This window comes from Acinonyx jubatus, chromosome B2 (assembly GCF_027475565.1).
Source record: "Acinonyx jubatus isolate Ajub_Pintada_27869175 chromosome B2, VMU_Ajub_asm_v1.0, whole genome shotgun sequence".
NCBI classification, from domain to species: Eukaryota; Metazoa; Chordata; class Mammalia; order Carnivora; family Felidae; genus Acinonyx; species Acinonyx jubatus.
Window position 1 is genome coordinate 131,015,001 of NC_069385.1, and position 21,701 is coordinate 131,036,701.

A 21,701-nucleotide genomic window follows, 5' to 3' on the forward strand; every position below is an offset into this window, starting at 1 on the left:
GGCACCTGTGATTTATCTCGATTTATTTTGTGCATCCATTAGCAAGACGCTAAAGCATCAGAAAAGCCTAAGAGAGGTACTTTTTGGTGTTTTGGAATGCTTAAAAATGTTTTCATATAAATTAATGGCATTTATGTTTTCGCGTTATGCCATTTTGGCTTACAAAAGCTTTCATAGGAACGCTCTACTTTCTGATGGCAGGGAAAACCTGTAATTTTTTTCACAGAAACGGAAGTACAAAAAGACTTGTATAAGTTTACTCTACTCAACTACTCAACTTAACTAGCTGTAAAGCTAATTTGCTTGAGTTTAGGTATTACGGTTCCAGAAACCGCGTTCCTAGGCATTAAGATCTATTCCTTTTCAGTAGGAATACATAGTCATGCTTTAGCCACATCGAATAAGATAAAGACATCAGTCAATAAATACCTAATTGTATGTGGGTCATTGATAAAATACTATCAGGAATGTATCCCCATAGACATTTGCCCCTGATGGGCCTTTCTAGAACTGACTTAGTTAGCAATGCCTTTCTCCATGGCATTTTACCTTTACCCCACATTCACCCAACTCTGTGGGACAAGCCAATAGATTAGAACTTAAAACAGTATAACCTTCAAAACACACAAAGTGAAATCTACACATGAAACTGAGGTTACTCAGACACTTGGGTGGTTCAGTCAGTTGAGTATCCGACTTGTGCTCAGGTCATGGTCTCACAGTTCATGAGTTCAAGCCCTGCATCAGACTCACTGCTGTCAGTGCGGAGCCTGCTTCGGATCCTCTGACCCCCTTTCTCTTTGCCCATCCCCAGCTCACGCTTTCTCTCTCAAAAATAAACATTAAAAAAATGAACTTGTTGTTAGTTTAATAAAAAGAAACTGAGGCTAGTCAGGAAGCGCTATGGTAGAAACATGCTAGAGGTCAGGCCATAGTGGAAAGAAAAGAGAATAGGGATACAGACCAGCTAGTTAGGTGCCGGTAAATAAACCACCTGAGGTCTCTAGACTTCCATTATATAATCTGTAAAATGGGATTATCTCACAAGGCTGTCTTGCACACTGAATTTTAAAAAGTATGGGAATAAGATTAAGGGATTGATAAACAGTAATATTCTGCAAAATGGATGGGGTTAGCCTATAGTCGGAGGAGTGAGGACATAACATTATTTTCACTGCCTGGTGCAGAATAATTCTGATGGGATAAAAGTTGGAGACTTCTAAGAAAGCTTCCTGTCATGAAAATTTCATATGTAAAATTGATTTGACAAATAAAGAAATGATACCACTCTCCCACCACGATGAGAAATGTTTTCTTCCAGTCGTAGTACAGATACGATATTGAAATAGATGTTTGGGGTTGGTTCCTTGGGACAACTCTGCCGTTTTTTGACCTGTTAGGTCTCACAGCATGCTTAAATGGTGAAAAGAAAAATTATATCTTGAGGTTATTGTAACTACCCTTTCTATTTGCGGAGATTGCATGTGTGCGATTATTTAACCCCTAGAAAAGGGGGCATGAAACACAAGGATCATGGGTGTATCATGAGAGCCTTTTCCAAAAGGCAACATTTATTTTCAAGTGTTTAGCTGAGACAAGGATTTCTCTCCAACGTACAATTCATCATCCTCCTTACTCACTGTAAAATCAATCTGTTCTGTTTGTATGACATAAACAACAAGTCATTTCTCAGGAATGAGGCAGGCCATATGTGAAGGTGTTTTGGAAAAGCACAATAGGGAATACGCCAATCAAAGTAGCATCTGCATTTTATTTCAATGTCAAATCACATGTGTGTTATAAAAAAAAAGGAAAGTGGATCACTTTTATTAAAGAATAACTTTCCTGTTGTGATGTCTACAGTTAACTCAGACCTTCCCTGAGCAACACATTCAGGTCAGGCACATAAATGACTCACTGAGAACACTCTGTGTGGCCGGTAACATGTGCCTTTGACAGACACGGCAGCATCTGCCTACTCCCACCCCCATGGCGGAAGAAAACTAGCAATAATCCATTATGTGCATTTTCCCCAGAATTAGCGCCTTCTATTCAACGCGTTGATGAATATCACAGCAGCTCGCAATTGATAGAAACAGGAAACTATAAAACAACTTGCAAAGTTCTAGGGAGAATTTATTTTTTTATAATTGGGACTGGATTAAGATGGAAAGGAAGTAGGTTCTAGTCCCATTTCCATTATTTATTAGCTGTATGACCTAAGGCAAGTCACTTAACTTCTCTAGGTCTCAGCTTTATACTTGTATAAACTGACAGGGCTGAACTGAGTAATCCCCAAGACCCCTTTCTGCTCTAAAAGTATGTAATTCTCTGGTCACTTACCCACCTACTCGTATCTGAATAGCAATGGAAACATTTTTAGATTGTCTCGTTCCGGAACCTTGTTCCCAGTTGGAAGTTAGATATCTCTGAACACTACGTTAATTTCTAGTTTGCCTTGGTATAAAACAGTATATGTATATGTCACCTACAAAGCATCAGTGAGGCTCCTACATCTACTGACTTCAAACAGGCTATAAATGACAAAAATTAACGAGAGGAGGTAGAGGGAAAGATGGCCATGGACACAGGGAGCGTCAAATTTAAATCATTCCAACTTAAGACCTTGAAGAAGAGAAGGAATTGCTGTTGCCAAGCAACAAAATGTAAAATCCTGGTTAAGGGCTTGGGTGGCCTTGTTCAGATCACATGCCCACCCATGAACCAATCATAGTGGTCACAGGCACATGACACACATCATGGACTGACCCCTTGGGGTATATAGTCATATATTTCAGTGGGTGGAGGGGTGACTGTTATCATAAAGGAGAGTGAGTGAAAGAATTCTTGGGGAAAAAACATGCTCATCAGGTAGAAACAACAGCCACCACAGACAAATTGGCCCAGAGCATATAACGTCAGGTTTTGTGCCACTGGCCTCTCAGACAGAACTTCCTTCTGGAAATGTCAATTTATGATGTCACTCTTATTTTTCATGTAATAATTCAACAGATATTTATTAAGTGCTTGCAGTTTATCAATCATGTGGCTAGACCAGAAAGAATACAACAGACTTAACATGACAGACTTACCACGACTACCCCTGTGAAATTTGTAATACTTCTAGTCTAATGGGAGAGAAAGACTATAGAACACCTACTCACCATGTGCTCAGTGGCACAAAGAAGATGTGCACTGTGTTAGGGGAGCATATAACAGAGCCAACCACTGTGCACCCCAATGAGTGACAATGAAAATAAATCATGTACAACTGAAGTACGGAGTGATATCTAAAATATGACCAAAAACAGTCATCCCATCACACCCAGCCTATATCTCAAAAATGTAAATTTCTTTCCAGGATAGACCTTGTAGCCCAGGAAAGATGGCAGAGACACAAACTCCACCAGGAGCAGCCCAGATGACTCTCACCTATGATCACCTGACCCTGCCGACAACAGGCCCACTGGGGTTGCAGCGTGCTGAAATAACACTCCCGATTTTACACACTCAGAGACAACTCAGTTCGGTATCTTTCTGGTTGAGAAAATGCTACAGTCTCATATTTGGAAGCTTTCTAAAAAAAAAAATATTATAGAAGTGTGTGGGTGGCTCAGTAGGTTAAGCATCTGACTCTTGATTTCTACTCAGGTCATGATCTTACAGTTGGTGGGATTGAGCTTTGCGTCAGGCTCTGCACTGACAATGCGGAGCCTGCTTGGGATTCTCTCTCTCTCCCTCCTCACTGTCCCACCCCCCCTTGAAATAAATAAACTTGAAAAAATTATACACATCTACAAATAAGATAAACTTGCATTTGACTAGCTAAAGGTCCTATACATTTTTGAAAAATTGGCAGTGGGGAGCCTGGGTGGCTCAGCTGGTTAAGCATCGGACTTTGGCTCAGGTCATGATCTCATGGTTCGTGGGTTTCAGCCCCAAGTTGGGCTCTGTGCTGACAGTGTGGAGCCTGCTTCAGATTCTGTGTCATCTTGTCTTTCTGCCTCTCCCCCACGCGTACTCTATCTCTCTCTCTTTCAAAAATAAATAAATAGGGGCGCCTGGGTGGCTCAGTCGGTTAAGTGTCCGACTTCAGCTCAGGTCACGATCTCGCGGTCCGTGAGCTCAAGCCCTGCGTCGGGCTCTGGGCTGATGGCTCAGAGCCTGGAGCCTGCTTCCGATTCTGTGTCTCCCTCTCTCTCTGTCCCTCCTCCATTCATGCTCTCTCTCTGTCTCAAAAATAAATAAACGTTAAAAAAATTTTTTTAAATAAATATTTTTAAAATTTTTTTTTAATTGGAAGCTGTGAATTACTGAAGCCCTAACAATCTACCAAGTTTCCCCAAATCAGCATGTTCGAATAAGGCACAGAGGAAGGGTGGAAGGGAGCAAGATAGGCCATATAAGAAATAGAGAAAGAAAATGCATACATTTAATCTTGCTGCACTGAAGCAAATACCTCTTACACAATGTCATATGTATCTTTGAGTCTGGGTAGTACAGTACTCTGTGTTAAGTGCATTTTATGGGGATTTGGAGAGGATTTAGGTAAAGGCTGCCCCAATAAATGATTTACCAGCTCTAATAAAACATCAAGGAAATTGTTCAGATTGTATCTCAGACCATTTAAAACACAAGTTTATAGAGGTCTCGGCAGCCCCCATATCCTCAATCCTGGTTTACAAAGAAATGTTTATAGTGGTTAATTATCCCATATTACTTTTTTTTTAATGGTAGCAATTTCAAAAGAAGGGAGAGATTGAAAGTAAATAAGTAGATATGCCAACCAAAGGAGTTGGGAGATAGAGAGAAGCTTTTTATTCACCTTTTATTCACCATTCAGTAAATATTTACTGATTGTCTGTTACAAACCAGGTATTCAAGAACCAGGGCCTGAAAACCCAGGAGTGACCAGATAAGAAGGGTTCCTTCCTACCTACAGCTTCTGTTTAGTGGAAAAAAAAAAAGAAGTAAATAAATGAAATAACTAGAAAATATTAATTTAAACTGTGATAAGTACCTAAAAGAGGAAAACAAAGAGGACACCTGAGGGGCTCAGTAGGCTAAGACTGACTCGTGGTTTCCGGTCAGGTCATGATCTCAAAGTTTGTGGGTTCGAGCCACATTGGTCTCTGTGCTGACAGTGTGGAGCCTGCTTGAGATTGTCTCTCTCTCTCTCTCCCTCTCTTTCTCTCTCTCTCTTTCTCAAAATAAATAAATACACTTAAGGAAAAAAGAGGAAAACAAGGTTATGAGAAAGTAAATAATCAGAAGAGGGGTGGGTACCTCTTTACGTGGGCACTAAGGAAAGGCCTCACCAGAGAGGTAAACTAGATGCTGGGGCCTGCAGCATCTACAGCTGACCATACTACTAAGAGCTGAGAGAACATTCCAGACAAAGGAAGCATCAAGTGTGAAGTCCATGATGTGATACAATGAGCTTGGTATTGAAGAACAGAAAGGAAGACGGACGTGAGAAATGAGACATCATCTGTGTGATCTTGGCCTCTATGTTAACCTCTCAAAAAGACATTTTCCTCAAATTTCACTATTACTAATATTAGTAATATTAGTTGCCTTTATGAAAAATACATTTTAGATTTTTATACGTTTTCTTTCAACTTTCTCTATAACCATAGCCTCCTATAGTATAGGTATTATTATTCTGGTTTCATACAGGATAAAATAGTCTCTGAGGGGTGAAGTAAATTGTTTAAGGCTACAAGCAGGGGAAAAACTGGAATTCATACTCAGGTTTATCCATAAAGGCTACACTCTTTCATTTCTTTAATTCGTTTGTTTTGTTCAACAAATATTTGTTGAGCCCGACACTAGGAGCTGTCCACACAGAAATAAATGATGCAAAATGCGGTAGGTTATGCTTCCAAAGATGGCCACACACTGTCTGCCATCCCAACAATGTCGCCTTTCTGCTCTCACATCAAGAAGTGGAATCTATTCTCCCTCTGCCTGGCCCTGTGACTTGCTTCAACCAATAGGATATGGTGGGAGTCACTGTGTAACTTTGACAGCTTGGCCTTGAGATAATCTAGTTTCCACCTTCTCTGCTTGGAAAGATGCCACTTGAACCCCAGGCACCATGTTGAGAAGAAGCCCAAGCATCAGTGGAGAGAGGCCAGTGTGGAAAAGTGAGGACCTCAGGTGAGAGCAGGAACCACGATCCCAGACACATGGTCCCAACTGAAGTATTCAAACCAGACCCCAGCTGTCTGAGCTGCCTCAGCTGAAGCCTTAGACATGGCGCAACGGAAGCCTTCTATAATGTGACCCTGACTGAATTCTCAACCTGAAGAATTGCAAACAAGTAAAATGGCTGTTAATGCAAGGCACTAAACCTTTAGAGATTCATCATGCAGCAATAGAAAACCAAAACACCAAAGACCCCCAGCCTGGTGAAAATATAAACATAAAAATATCTTTAAAATAGTGTAAGTGTCATGAGAGAACAACAGAGACATAATTTACACCAGTGTAGAGCAAGGGTGAAAAAACTTTTGGTAAAGAGCTAGATAGTAAATACTCTAGACTTAATGGGTCACAGTGATTTTGCCTCAACTACTCAGTTCTGCCAATGTAGAGAAAAAGAGTCAAAGACCATATGTAACCAAACTGATGTTTCTTGGTTCCAGGTAGACTTTTGTTTGTTTGTTTGTTTTTGTTTTTAACAAAAAACAGATGGAGAACAGAATTTGGCCTTGGAGCTGTACTGGCAAATCCCTAGCATAGACTTACAGTGTTTCTTATATATTATTTTTCTTTCTAGAAGAAGTATTCATATTTCCCATCTTCTGGACTCCTTGGTTCCTGTTCCTGTTTCTAAAGCAGAGCCCTGCATCTCTTGATTCAGAGAATACTCACAAGCCTGGAGACCACACTTCAGCTGCTTCAGGAAAGCACTGGTGAAAGTATTTAAACTTTTTGTTTTCTAAATCCATTTAAGTAATCTCTACACCCAACGTGAGGCTCAAACTCACAACCTTGAGATCAAGAGTCACATGTTCCTTTGACTGAGCCAAGCCAGGTACCCCAACTTTTAAATTCAACTAAAACCAGTGGAACTTATTAAAAATGTGACTGGATAAGCAAAATCTGAGCTGATACTATTTTCCTGATGGTGGTTCCAGGATCGGAGAGTAAGGGAACACTCGTTGGGAACTCACCATTGGGAAAACCATTCAGGGCATGGATTTTGAGGTGGGCAAGGAAGCAGTAGTTTGGAATGGATGACTTTGAACTCTGTCTCTTCTTGTTTCCTAGGTTACTCTATGTATCATGCTGTCACTTACTGCTGTTCATTCCCCCACCCTTGATGAATCCTGCCAATGCAAAGGTCTATCATCATTACCACTAAGAAGTTCCATTGCTCTTTCTTATACGTACTTTTTAAAATATGTATTCTATATATGCTTGCATAGACAGATATACCTGTATATGCACCACCAGGTAAAGAGGGCAATAACTGTCTGCTTGCATCTTAAGTAAACTAAGGTTAAAGCACATATCCTTCCTGGCCACCCTCTCAATTCTGTCTACTGATACAACCCACAACTAACTGTCACCATTTCTCCACGTATTCCTCTCCGCAAGATTTGGCTCAAACTTTTTCTAAGATCGCTGCTCTATTATCAAGCAAACTTAGCCATCAGCTTCTCCATGTGTGTATGTGGCACTTTGTGCCTTTTTTTTTAACAGCACTATCACATAACATTGAGGTTTTTAAGCATCCATATATTTTATTGGACTATGAGCTTTCCCAAGTCAGGGCACATATCATATAGCCTGTAATAGGCCTGCAATCAATATTTGTTGAATAAATGAATAATAAAAGAATGGGATGAATAAAGACATGTTTAATTCAATGAATTTCAATTTGAGAAAAGAAAGACAGGGTAAGCTACTCACCAAACTGAAAATCTGTGTTTCTCCAGTTCCTCCAAGTAAGATACATCCTCTGAATAATCCTCAAGTTCTCCAGTTCTCCAAGCAGCTGATTTTTCCTTCACTGAGTGATTTATCAGGCTTTCTCTCTTATGCATGAAATTAAAGAAATAAAAAAATAAAGTATTTCAGTCGATATCAGATAGAAAGCTCACCTGATTCAGTGACATTTTCCTCAGAATGATTTGTAGAATCATCGATCCTACAGAAGCATAATCAGTCATGGTTTTTGCATTGAAATTATTATTTTACATTCCACGTTCTCTCACTAAATCATCATGTTTCTACTGGAAGACTGTCATGTTCATTTTTTTGCATTATTTCCCCTGGAGCAGCCTCTACAAATGTTGCTGGAATTAAAAAAATAAATAAATAAGTAAATAAATGAATAAATAAATAAATACAACAACCATGGTCATGGTATTTGTAATAAATCAGGACTATTGGTGGCAAGTAAAGAAAATGCAGTTGAAGCTAGCTTTCAGCAAAAAAGAATTTGAAGGAAAGTTGGAACAATCAGCTCATGGAGAAGAAGGAAGGAAACAGTTGGATTTTAGGAATATGGCAGCAAATGAATCAGAGGCCACCAGGACCCTTTCTCCTTGTCTGCTCTCTGCTTCAGCAGGCTACTTCCTTCTAGCCTTGCCACCAACAGCTTCTTAGTTCCGTAGCTAATGACTCTCAACAACATATTTAAATTCAGAACCATACTGTGTCTGTGCAATTAATTTAGTACAACTTCAGAGAATTGTGTGACCCATGATGATGGATCCAGCAAACAGACTGTCCCTTTGGAGAAACTGAGTCCTGTAGTTCAACCAAGCATTCTTAGGAGCCCCATCATGATGGGGAGTGGCAGCTAATTTGTGCGCCCCTCCTCCCTTAGTCACTATTCAAAATAGTTTGATTTCCATTGGTTTATATATTGCAGTCTTTTGTAAGATTTTATTGCAAAATTCTGCAAATAAGAATTCATTTGAAAACTACTGGTCTATGGGAAAATGAAAGTAGGCATGACTGCATTCATAAGATAGTTCCATTAAAAGTCTTTTTTTTTTTTGCTTTAGACTCTTTTCAAACATATTCAGTTGCCATTTGTAAAAGGCAAGCTACCTGCAATTCCCTGAAATCAGTTTATACAAGTTTTTGCACAACTCTGTAGTTAAAATATTTTTTGCAATTTCACAATGTTGCTTTGAATTCTCAGGTTGCAGTAACCAGGACAAACAGAATGAAACTGAGGTGAAGAAGATGCATCAGCAAATCTCTAGTGAGCTCAACAAAGCTACTTATTTTAATATGAAATTGGGTGGTTTGATTGCGTTAAGAACAAAATCCAGTAATGACAGCCATCAATGTAAAGTAATGGCTATTCCTGCCATGTCACCATCCCTAGGGCACTGAAACACAGAGGGCTGAAACCTGGCTGAAACCCAGGTCTTCCTGTGAAAAGAGTCCAATTTGCTTAGCCTGGAGCTTCAGCTTGAGGGATAATCTTCAGGTTTCCCACCTATCAAGCAAGGCTAAGGAGGCACTCCCAGGGAAAATAAGCATGGAGACCATTCTTGCCCACCTTTGTGGCCTTACTACATCTTGATAAGAATTCCCAAAAACTAGTTATACGGTTGTCTGGGGCCCTAATTTTTTGCAACTGTTGCCCAGGGCACACCTCCATATCTCCTGGTCTGGAGGTCAGCAGAGATTATAATTGTGGCCCCAAAGGACTGCACATACTTGCATATTTTAAAAGTAGCTGTCTAGAGACAACCACAAGCTAGGGCAAGGTTTAATGAGAAAGACAATCACCTACATCAAGGCACTCCTTCAAGACTGAGAGAAGTAGCTGTTTTACCTAATACGTAGATACAAACAGAGAATCAAGCAAAAAAAGAAAACAGAGAAATGTGTTCCAAACAAAAGAACAAGAAAAAAACCTCAGAAAAAGACCTTAATAACACAGAGAGAAGTAATTCACCTGATGAAGAATTTAAGGTAATAGTCATAAAGATGCTCACTGAATTCTGGAGAAGAAAGGATGAACACAGTGAGTACTTCAACGATGAGAGGAAACAATACAGTACTAAACAAAACTCACAGAGATAAAGAATATTGAACTGAACTGAAAAATATATTTAACAGCAGACTGGATGAAGTAAAAGAATGGGTGGGTCAAAAAGCTGGAAGAGAAAGCAATGGAACTCACTTGGATGGAGCAGCAAAAAGAAAATGAAAGAATTTTTTTAATGGGGATAATTAAGGGATCTCTGAGACAACATGAAGCAGAATATTCATAATATAGGGGTCCCAGAAGGAGGGGAGAGAAAGAAGAGGGGCAGAAAACTTAAGTAAAGAAACAATATCTAAAAACTTGCCTAACCTAAGGAGGGTAACAGATCCAAGTATCCCAAAATTTCCAAATAAAATGAATCCAAAGAGAACCACACCAAGACACATTATAATTAAAATGTCCAGAGTTAAAGATAAAAAGAGAATCTTATAAGCAGCAAAAGAAAACTAGGTTGTTATTTACAAGGGTAACTCCACAAAGCTATAAGAATATTTCTCAGCAAAAATTTTGCAAGCTTAGAAGGGAGGGCATGACATATTGAAAGAACTCAAAAAAAAAAAGAAACAAAAAAATTTCCAACCAAGTATATGCTACCCAGCAAGGTTATCATTCAGGTTTGAAGAAGAGATAAAGAGTTTTTCAGATAAGCAAAAGCTAAAGTACCTTATCTCCACTAAATTGACCTTGCAGGAAGTGTTAAAGGGATTTCTTTAAGCTGAAAAGACATAGCACTACTTAAGAATAAGAAAGCATATGACAGTAAAAATGTCACTGGAAAAGGTAAGTATATAATAAAGGTAAGAGATTAATCACTTATAAAGCTACTAAGATTAAAAGTCAAAAGTAGTAAAATTAACTAAAACTACAATAAATTAGTTAAGAAATATATAAAATAAAAATATATTAAAAGTGACAACAAAAATATAAAATGTTGAGGAGCAACCAGTAAAAATGTAGAGTTTGGGAATGTGTTCAAATTTAAGCTGCTATCAACAAAATTGACTATCACATACTTAAGGTAATAATGTGAATATTATGGTAACAACAAAGAAAAACTTACAGTAAAAACACAAAAGAGAAGAACAAAGGAATCTGAACATAACACTAAAGAAAATTATCAAACAACAAGGAAACTGAGAAAAAGAAGAAAAGAACACAGAGTAACTACAAAAACATCCAGAAAATAATGAACAGAATAGCAATAAATACATACATGTCAATAATTACTTTAAATGTAAATGGACTAGTGGGGTGAAAAGACAGAGAGATCAACGTACTGCTCATACAGTATAAACTATAAGTCATTGATGAAAAAAATTGAAAATGACACAAATGGAAAGATATTCCATGTATGTGGATTGGAAGATTTAATATTGTTAAAATGCCCATACTACCCAAAACAATTTATAGATTCAGTGCAAATTCTATTAAAATTCCAATGACATTTTTCACACAACTAGAACAAATAATTCTAAAATTTGTATGTAATCACAAAAACCCCAGACAGCCAAAACAATCTGGAGAAAGAAGAAAAAAAACAGAGGTATCATTCTCCCTGATTTCAAACTATACTACAAAGCTATAGTAATTAAAGCAGTATGGTATTGCCATAACAACAGACATATAGATCAATAGAACAAAATAACCCAGAAATAAACCCACACATATGTGGTCAGTTAATTTACAACAAAAGAGACAAGAATATGCAATGAGGAAAGAATGATCTCTTCAATAAATGGTGTTGTGAAAACTGAAGAGCTACCTGCAAAAGATTGAAACTGGACCACTTTCTTACACCATGCAAAAATTAACTCAGAGTGGAGTAAAAACTTGAATGCTAGACCAGAAAGCATAAAATTTCTAGAAGAAAATATAGGTGATAGGTGCCTTTACAGTGTTCTTAGCAATTTTTTCTCTTTTTGGATCTGACTCTAAAGGCAAGGGAAACAGAAGCAAAATAAGCAAATGACACCACATCAAACTAAAAATGTTTTTGCGCAGAGAAGGAAACGATCAACAAAATGAAAAAGCAACCTACTAAATGGGAGAAGATATTTGTAAATTACATATCTGGTAAGGGATTAATATCCAAAGTATAAAAACAATTTGTATAACTCAATAACAAGGACAAAAATTCAATTAAAAGATGGGCAGCAGATCTGAATAGATGTTTTCACAAAGAAAACATACAGATGGATAACAAATAATGGAAAGATGTTCAACGTCACTCATAATCAGGGAAATTCATCACAAGAAGATACTACCACACAGCTGTAAGAACAACTTTATTAAAAAAATCAAGAAACAAAAAGTATTGGCAGGATGTGAAGAAAGGAAACCCTTCATTCGTTGCTGGTGGGAATGTAAACTGGTGCAGCCACTATACAAAACAATATAAAGCTCCCTCAAAGAATAAAAAAATGGAGCCATCTTGGGGTGTCTGGGTGGCTCAGTCAGTTGGATGACTGATTGTTGATTTTGGCTCAGGTCATGATCTTGCAGTTCGTGGGTTCAAATCTCCGTGCTGCCAGCACAGAACCTACTTGGGATTCGTTCTCTCTCCCTCTCTCTGCCCCTCCTCTGTTCTCTCTCTCTGTCTCTCTCTCTCAAAAATAAATAAACTTAAAAAATTAAAAATAGAGCTATCATATAATCCACCAATTGCACTACTGGGTCTCTATCTGAAGAAAACAAAAACACCAATTTGAAAAGATATTTACCCCTATGTTTGTTGTAGCATTATTTACATTAGCAAAAATATGGAAACAACCTAAGTGTCCACCAATGGGTGAATGAATAAAGAAGATGCAGTGTACATATGTATACAATGGAATATTACTCAGCCATTTTATCATCGCCACTGACAACGACATAGATGGATCCTGATGGTATTATGTTTAGAAAAATAAGTCAGACAGAGAAAGACAGATATCGCATTGGTTTCACTTATATGTTGAATCCAATAAAACAAAGCAAACAAAACAAAACCCAGACTCATAGATATAGAAAACAGATTGTTGGTTGCCAGTGGTAGGGGTGGAAGAGTGAAATAGCTGAGGGGATTAAAAAGTACAAACTTCAGGTATAAAATAAATAAGTCGTAGGGATTTAATGTACAGCAGTTGCAATATAGTCAATACTGTAACAATTTTGTATGGTGACAGATGGGGACTAGACTTGTTGTGGTAGCCATTTTGTAACATACACAAATTTCAAATCACTATGTTGTGAAACTTATTATAATATGCTATGTGAATTATACCTCAACAAATTTTTTTAAAGGAGAAATAAAGCCCCTGAAAATCAGTCAATGACTGTGGTCCTCTTCATCTTTCTCAGCCTCCGTAATTCTTGTGTCAGTAACAATATTTTTTAATGTGTATTTATTTATTTTGAGAGATAGAGAGTCAGAGAGAGAGGGGGAGAGAGAATACCAAGCAGGCTCCATGCTATCAGCACAGAGCCTGATGCAGGGCTCAGTTACAGAACCCCAAGATCATGACCTGACCCAAAATCAAGAGTCAGATGCTGAACTGACTGAGCCACCCAGGCACCCTTGGATTTCTTTTAAAGGATAACTAAGTTGGGGAGGGGGCTGGATGGCTCAGTCAATTAAGCCTCCCACTCTTGATCTGAGCTCAGGTCTTGATCTCAGGGTCGTGAGTTCAAGCCCAGAATTGGGCTCCACCCTGGGCATGGATCCTACTTAAAACAAACAAAGAAATCTAAGTTAATGTGCTAAAAATTCCTTCAAATCAGTATTTTAGAAGATATAAAGTTGTGGAAATTAGTTTATGTCCAAAGAAATGAAGCGCAAAAGGAACAAAAACACAAATAAATAAGAGTTTTGAATCCAAAAAGTAGGTAAGTGTGTGCAGGGAAGTCCCCAGGTAAGTACCAGGATGTGTGAGCCTATTTATACAGAGGAATCAAAACAATCCACCAACCACAGATTTATATCTTGAATCTATACCGGAGAAACAATGCTTTAATTAGCATATCATCAACATTGAAAAGACAGAAAATAGATCCTGTATGTACCCTGAAACCAAAGAACATCATCACTAAAAAAAAAAAAAAAAAATTATTCCAACAGCAATGTCTTTAGGAAGATGAATATCTATACTGTAAGACATCATAAGACATCACTGATGCAAATTTGTTCTGAAACATCACATATTATGCATTTTGTGTATGGCTACCCACACCCTAATCCATCACAAATCAACAGCAAATATTAAAACATAAATTACTGAAATTCAGAATATGATTTTCAAGTTCAAGAACTAAATATTTGGTTTGTGGGGATTGTCACTCAAATGCAACATTGTTTAGGAAGCAGCGAATGAACATTCTTTCAAACACAACACAAAATGACAGCCAAGAGTGTTTTAAAGAATTTTGAAAAATTCAAGTGCGTAGCATAGTGCAAAAGGTCGGTGAGTGATGGTCAAGGAGACCCACATTCAAGTCTTCTCACTTGTTTGGAAACTTAGATTATCTAGAGTTTTTGAGTTTAAGATTTTTAATCTGAGAAACAGAGATAATATTTGTCCTACGTAGAGCACAGGATTCTTGAGATAATATCCATAAAATTCCTCTGGGCGTGGGGAGGATAGCATTTAAAATGCTTTCGATTATTAAGGACATAAGTAGCATCTGGCACAATGCACTACATAGCACAGGTGATCAATGGGACACTCCACATCCTTTCTTTGGCATTTATTATAGCATTTCTATGAAGCAGTTAACTCGAAAATGTTACAGGAAGATTTATATTAAATCTCAAAGTTGGCCAGTTCATGACATGATAAGCTCATTAAGTTGTTAGACGATAGGAAGCAAAGCCCAGGGTCACTATCTTGTGGTTCAGAGGTTTTGCCCCTTAGCCATAATTCCGTCCATGGCCTGATCAGCTGGGGGAGAAGGTGGAGGTGATGGAGCCCGAGAGGTGGTTAAGCCTGTGTGTGGAGAAAGGGAGCTTGCAGCTCACAGGCCAGCAGCACCGGTGCTTGGAAAGGCATTACGGTTCTAGCACAATTAAGCTCCACTTAGCGGCAGCTTTTTCTCCCCCAAACTCTTTAGGGGGTCTTTGTGCACGACTCCAGGGAGCACTCCCATCTGGCCAGATGAAGAACGAGGGGATTGTTTCATCAAAAGACAGAGTCTTAGAAAGAGGAAGTAGTGAATAAAAGGCTGAATCCGGAGGATTACAAATGTTTTTGAACTGCCCTGGGAAGATCAGAAGTGAGCACTGGTGGATGCTTTAATGCCTGCCCCATGAGGTGTATCATTTTTTTTAAGAAGGCAGTGGAGGAAGATTTGGGGTGCAGGTACTCTGCTAAGAGGCTTGTGTTAATAAGATCACAGAATTGCAGGTCAGAGATAACAACAACAAACACCAGGTGCATCTGAAATATCAAAGCAAATAAACGTGACATCATGTTCAACTCCGTCTTTGCTGTTATTATCATCCAAAAGGAAAAATCATAGCTCCAAATTAAACCAGCCTAAATCCTGAGGCCATCCATCAAGGATAGTCTTTCCTCTTTCTTTAAGTCATATCTGCTGTGTGTACCAGAAAATTTTTCAAGACAGGCTTTCCATTAGCAATGCCCAGGGAGAAATAAGCTATCCTTGGGTGGGTAGAATTTACCTAGAGAAAACTCTAAATTGAGTAACCAGCCCCCTAGGTTCTGCCCCCCCTGGCGGACAACTAACATTTCTGGCCACTTGAGACCACAAATTCTGATTGTTTTCTGGGCACGTGGTATTTGGGAAACCGACGCTTCCCACATGAAGTTGAACATGAACCTCATTGGCCCACAGCCGCCCTGTAAATTGCCTAGGTTGGATCTTTAACGTCAGTTGAAGATCTGAATTAATCCTTAATAACCATGCCGAGATGAGAAAAAAAGGAAAACACTTAAGTTGGAGTAGGGAGTTTTAGATTTAGGTTTAGTAGGCGGTTTAATCACCCTTGTCCACAGCACTCGATCACTTGTTTCTGGGTGGCCCGTGTGTATCTGGCTCTGTCATTTCACAGCACTGACTTCACTTAGACATATTCCTGACAAGAACAAACTCCTTCCTAAAGCAATTCAGTTAAGACAACTTCTCAAAGTGCCTGACCCTAGGGAAGAGCATAATATCCCAAGCAATTGACTCACAAATTTTGGAATACTAAAAATATAATACTAAAAATACTAAAAATAATACTAAAAATAAGATGAAAAAAATTTCTTAATTGAACATGCAAACTCAGAAAATATACAGACGAGCTTCAGGTTTTCTGGATGATTGTAATCTTTCTCACCTTATCTATTTCAGCCTTTCTTCTAATCCCAAGGTTTAAATTCAGTAAGTAGTATGAAAATTCACAAAAATACTTAAGAGACTAATATTTGATCCACAATATCCTAGAAGCCTCATGGGCATATCCTTTTTTGATCTTTCCAAAAAGTGTACATACAAGTGTGTAATAGTACCTAATATGTAATGTGTGTAAAAGGACATGAGCTTTTTTCCTTCCTAGGAAATTGTCCTTTGTTTCCTTATTCCAGGCTTTCAATTAAGGTATAAGACTCCAGAAGTAGAACATGTATACCTGGCTGAAAGGAGAAAAAAAATTCACAACTTTTCTGAAGTATTACTTCATGATGGATACAAATATGGTTGCCAGAAACAGACAGTCTGGATTCAAAGCTGTGCACTTATTGGCAATGTTATTTTGGCTAATTCACTCCATCTCCTTATTTGCCTCACCTATAAAACAGGGAAAATGATGATAATTGTAGCATCTATCCCATTAGTTTGTTGTGAGAACAAGGTGAGCCCTTCCATCCAGACTGAGAACATTTCCTGGAACCTAGTAATTTGCAAGCACTCAGTAAATACTTCAGTTCAAATGTCATCGCTACAAATTTTTTATTCCTAAGCTTCCTTTTAAAATATAGACTGTGATAGAAACAATAGTGATTGTTGGGGCGCCTGGGTGGTTCAGTCAGTTGAGTGTCTGACTCTTGACTTCCGCTTAGGGTCGTGGGATCAAGCCCCCATCTGGCTCATCGGGCCCTGCACTGTGTGGAGCCTGCTTAAAATTCTCTCTCTCTCCCTTTGCCCCTCTCCCCAGCTTGTGATCTCTCTCTCTCTTCTGTCTCCAAAATAAAATTTAGGGGTGCCTGGGTGGCTCAGTCATTTAAGCCTCCGACTCTTGATTTCGGCTCAGGTCATGATCTCACAGTTCATGAGCTTGAGCCCCGCATCAGGCTCTGCACTGACAGGGCTAAGCCTTCTTGGGATTCTATCTTTCTGCCCCTTCCTCTCTCCCTCTCTCTCTCTCCTCTCTCTCTCTCTTTCTCTTTCTCTCTCTTTCTCAAATAAACTTAAAAAAATAAATAAGTAAAAAGTAAAATAAAATTTTAAAAAAACAATAGCAATTGTGAATGTTGTGGTATTCATCTAAACATTAAAAACTTAACCATTCATTTGATTAGATGGTGGTCCAGTATTTAGAAATGAAAACTGACTTTAAAGTCAGTCTTGAGAGTAAGGCAGAAAGTTGATTCTATAAACCTATATCTATTTAGTCAGGAAAGTGGAAAATTAAGATGATGCAAGTAATTCATATGGGAAAAGGCAGGGATGGAGGACAATCTTTTCATTTCCATTTCCTGGCCGGGGCCAAATTGTCTGAATACTTAAAACCCAAAGTCACTTGCTGTATGCAGATATGGACTTTGAAAACAGCTGATTATCTAAAAACTGGATTCAGTGACGCTGGTAAAATTCATTTCATCAACATTAGAAAACCCAGGCTACGTAATTTATATAAATGCATCAAGACAGTTTCTGAACAGACTTCATGGCAGCCTTGATCAGGCCAAATAAAACGCAGTACAATCAGCACGTTTTCTAATCACCCTGCCAGAGCTGGAAAGAGTCTTGTAGACTGATTAACTAAAGTCTTCAACAGCTTAAAGAAGTCTGATTCGGATGTAATAAAAATTTATTGGCATTACTGATTTCACAAACGTCAGCTGCTTTAGCATGTCCCACACTTCAAACCCTGCTTTGAAGACCAAATTACTTTCTACCTGTAAATATATTTTAAGAAATCATAGTTAATAATCAGGGGCTGCTGTTTTCATGGTCTTTCCAAAGCCAACTCTATGGCTTTCATCTTACCTTCTTGTGTAATTCACGGTCTTCTTTTAAGAGATTGAGATCACAGTCCATAGGGCAGGGACCAAATTTATTAGAAATGCTTCCTAGGGTTAAAAACAAAAGGTGGGAAAATGTATCACAGATTTTCACTTCAGAGGCCATGTAAGCTTATACTACTGTAATCTAAGAATGTATATAAAGCCCGACAAATGGGGATAAATTCAAGAACTGTAAGGAGGCTCTAAGATGTTCTATCCTCCAATTTTAATGCAGTCAATGTATGAACCTCAAGTAGAACTCTACCAGTGGTCACCCCACGGGGGATGCAATTTACCAGCACCAGTCTGATCCATTTTCCTACCCACATCCGGGTAGGATTCTCCATTATCAGCTAGTTTTTCTGGGATCGAGTTTTCAAAGACACTCCTCTGCACCTCATACCAGTGTTCCAATATAAAACCTTGAGGCTAAAAAGTTCTGTTCCCATCTGTACCCAGGATTTGCCACCTGAGCTAACTTTTTCATATGATGCATGACTTATCCTGGAGTTTCTCAACCTCAGCACTATTGACATTTTGGATTGGATCATTCTTCGTTATGGGGGCTGCCCCGTGTTTTCTAAACTGTTTAGCAGCATTTTTGGCCTCTACCCACTGGATGCCTGCAGTACCTTCCACCCCTCCATCCCTCCCCCACTTGCTGCAACCAAAAATGTCTCCGGGTGTTGCCGAATGCCTCCTGGGGAGCAAGACATCACCAGTTGAGAACTACTGCTCCAGAACCATAACTCTTCGCAAACAAACCAAAGTAACAACAACGACAACAACAATAAAACTCTCTGCAGACAATGTGCCTTGTTCATCTTGTTTCTTCTGCAGTGTTTAACACAGGATCTGAAAGAGTGTGAGTTGGAGACTATTTCTTAAATTACCGATCATTCCCATAAGGTTGACCCAACAACTTTTTTTTTTTTTTTTTTGAGTATACACGCATCATACACCACAAGCAGCCAAAGGATTACTGCTTGTCCTCCTCTCCCATTCCAGGGACTAAATATTTTCATCCTGGCCTTTGGAATTGCCCTTGTGGACGTTTTTTTAAGGAGGTTTCCATAGTGCAAATAATTTTGGACATCATCTCCGTGTCTACATGCTTTAAAAAAAATTTCTTCTCCCTAGAGATGACCCAGCCGGCCTCTTCTCCCCAGTCAAGGTCTTTGTGGCTCATGCATTTTTGAGCAGCAAGGTTTTATTGTATTTTCTGACTCTGCTCCCAGTACACGATGCTAAACTGAAGGCAGATACCAAAAAACGTCCTTCTTCAGGGAGAGTCAAATGGTTAAGTGCCCCTTGTGTCAGAAGCCTGGCACTTTAGTCTATTGGGATGAGGGTCATGTAAACCTTTAAAAGAGCTTCCTTATTTTGAGTCTAAACAGAATTCATTGATAGTGTGTTTGGTGTGGTCAAAATCGAGATAAGAAAGAAAGCAAGGAAATGGTTTCACACTTTAAATATATTATTATTTTATTTTTTAATTATATTTTTTATTTGAGGGGGAAGGGCAGAGGGAGAGAGAGAGAGAGAGAGAGAGTCTTAAGCAGTCTCCAAACTCAGTGTGGAGCCTGAAACCAGGCTAAATCCCACCACCTTGAGATCATGATATGAGCTGCCACTGAGGATCAGACCCTCAAATGACTGAGCCAGCCACGTGTCCCAAATACATCATTACTTTCAAAGGCTTATAATCTAAATTCTCAGTGCACAGTTGGTGGGTGGAATATAAAAATATGAAATAATAGAATAAACTTTTAGCGTTTTTGAAGAGCTTCATGTATATTATGATGTTTACCACACACACCACACACACACACACACACTCACACAAAAGTGTTACAGACTTGGAAACTGAGACTCAGATCAAAGAACTTGCACAAATCAGACAGCTAACCAGTAAAAAGTCTGAAATCTAGGTCCAATTCTATTTGTTCTCAAAGCCCACGCATTTACCCCTTGTTTCACACCTTGTGGGAGAACCGTACCCCATTTTCTACCTCTACACTCTTTTAAACATTGAACAATACATGCATTTTTTATTGCTGCTGGAACACATTTCCACAACTTAGCGACTTACTATTCATATATTCGCTTACATCTTTTGCAGGTCCGAAATCCGAGCATAGCACGGCCCAGCTGGTTCTGCTTCTTCAAATCTTACCAGGTCAAAAATCAATGTTATCAGGCAGGGCTGCAGCTCTCATCTGGGTCTTGGGATCCTGTTGTGAGCTTGCTGGTTGCTGGTAGAGTTTTCTTCCTTCTCACGCATTCCTCGCAGTTTCCTCTGAGCCAACAACCGCAGGATGCATCCTGACGCTTTGAACGTCTCCAGCTTCTCCTTCGGCTTCCTCTTCTGCTTACCCACCTGAGAAAGTTCTGTCCTTTAAAGGTTCGTGTAATTAGATTCGGTTCACCCAGGTGGTCTCCCTCCTGATGATCAGCTTCTGGGGATGAGTCCTTGGACACTTTTGGGAAGCCATCTTAAAAATTCTGCCAACCAGGAGCAATTTCTGATGCAACGGAATTTGTATTGCTGTATGTTAAAATGTAGTAATACTGTGTGTGTCCAGGTGATAAAGTCCCTACCAAAGAGACAGTCTTCTAAAAGTCTTAATTAAACAATTTCTTTGTTTTTATGTAAAATGTTTTTTGCTCTATAACCTACCCTCCTATTTGTAAAGACGTATATAGTAAATACGTATACGTTAATAATCATTAATGTACACTTCATGTAATTGTATACCTTATGTAACAAATGTTATACATTTTATAAATATGTATATAATTTTTATAAGATTATGATCATAGTGTATATACCATTCTCATCCTTTTTATACTTACATTGTTTCTTGTTATTAAATATTCTTTCAAGCCTGATTTTTAATCGCTCCACAGCAGTATATCATTTTTTTTTCACTTAAACCAACCACCCCTTGGTTGTATATTCACATCATATTGAACAAATTTCACAAAAAATCTTTACACTTCTCTGTGCTTATTTTCACAGGTGAATATCTAAGATCAGGAATACTAAATCAAACACAGGATTCACGGTAAGAACTATCAATATTCTAACTGCAGCCAGCAATGTATGAGAGTGTCCAATTCACTCACATGCTTGCCAAAACGGACTCGCACCATATTTTTCAGTTTTGCCTACTTGGTAGACAAAATAATAACATTTCGTTGTTATTTTATTTTATTTTATCTTTTATAGTTTTTTTAATATTTATTTATTTTTGAGAGAAATAGACACAAAGCACAAGCAGGGGAGGGGGCAGACAAAGAGGGAGACACAGAATCGGAAGCAGGCTCCAGGCTCTGAGCTGTCAGCACAGAGCCCCACGCGGGGATTGAACTCACAAACCGTGAGATCATGACCTGAGCCAAAGTCGGATGCTTAACTGACAGAGCCACCCAGGCACCCCTCATTGTTATTTTAATTTGCAATCTCT

The 21,701-nt window shown here is 38.7% G+C and overlaps 1 protein-coding gene across 1 annotated transcript in view; it reads right to left on the minus strand.

Annotated features, from left to right (window-relative positions):
* The window catches only part of LOC106971974 (uncharacterized), a 328,414-nt gene that overhangs the window by 113,752 nt on the left and 192,961 nt on the right, over positions 1–21,701 (minus strand). The window contains exons 9-10 of the mRNA XM_053223149.1: positions 18,215–18,297; positions 7,924–8,048 (exon numbers count right to left, since the gene is read on the minus strand). Coding sequence (XP_053079124.1) covers positions 7,924–8,048; positions 18,215–18,297 — 208 coding nt within the window. The remainder of the gene's footprint in view (positions 1–7,923; positions 8,049–18,214; positions 18,298–21,701) is intronic.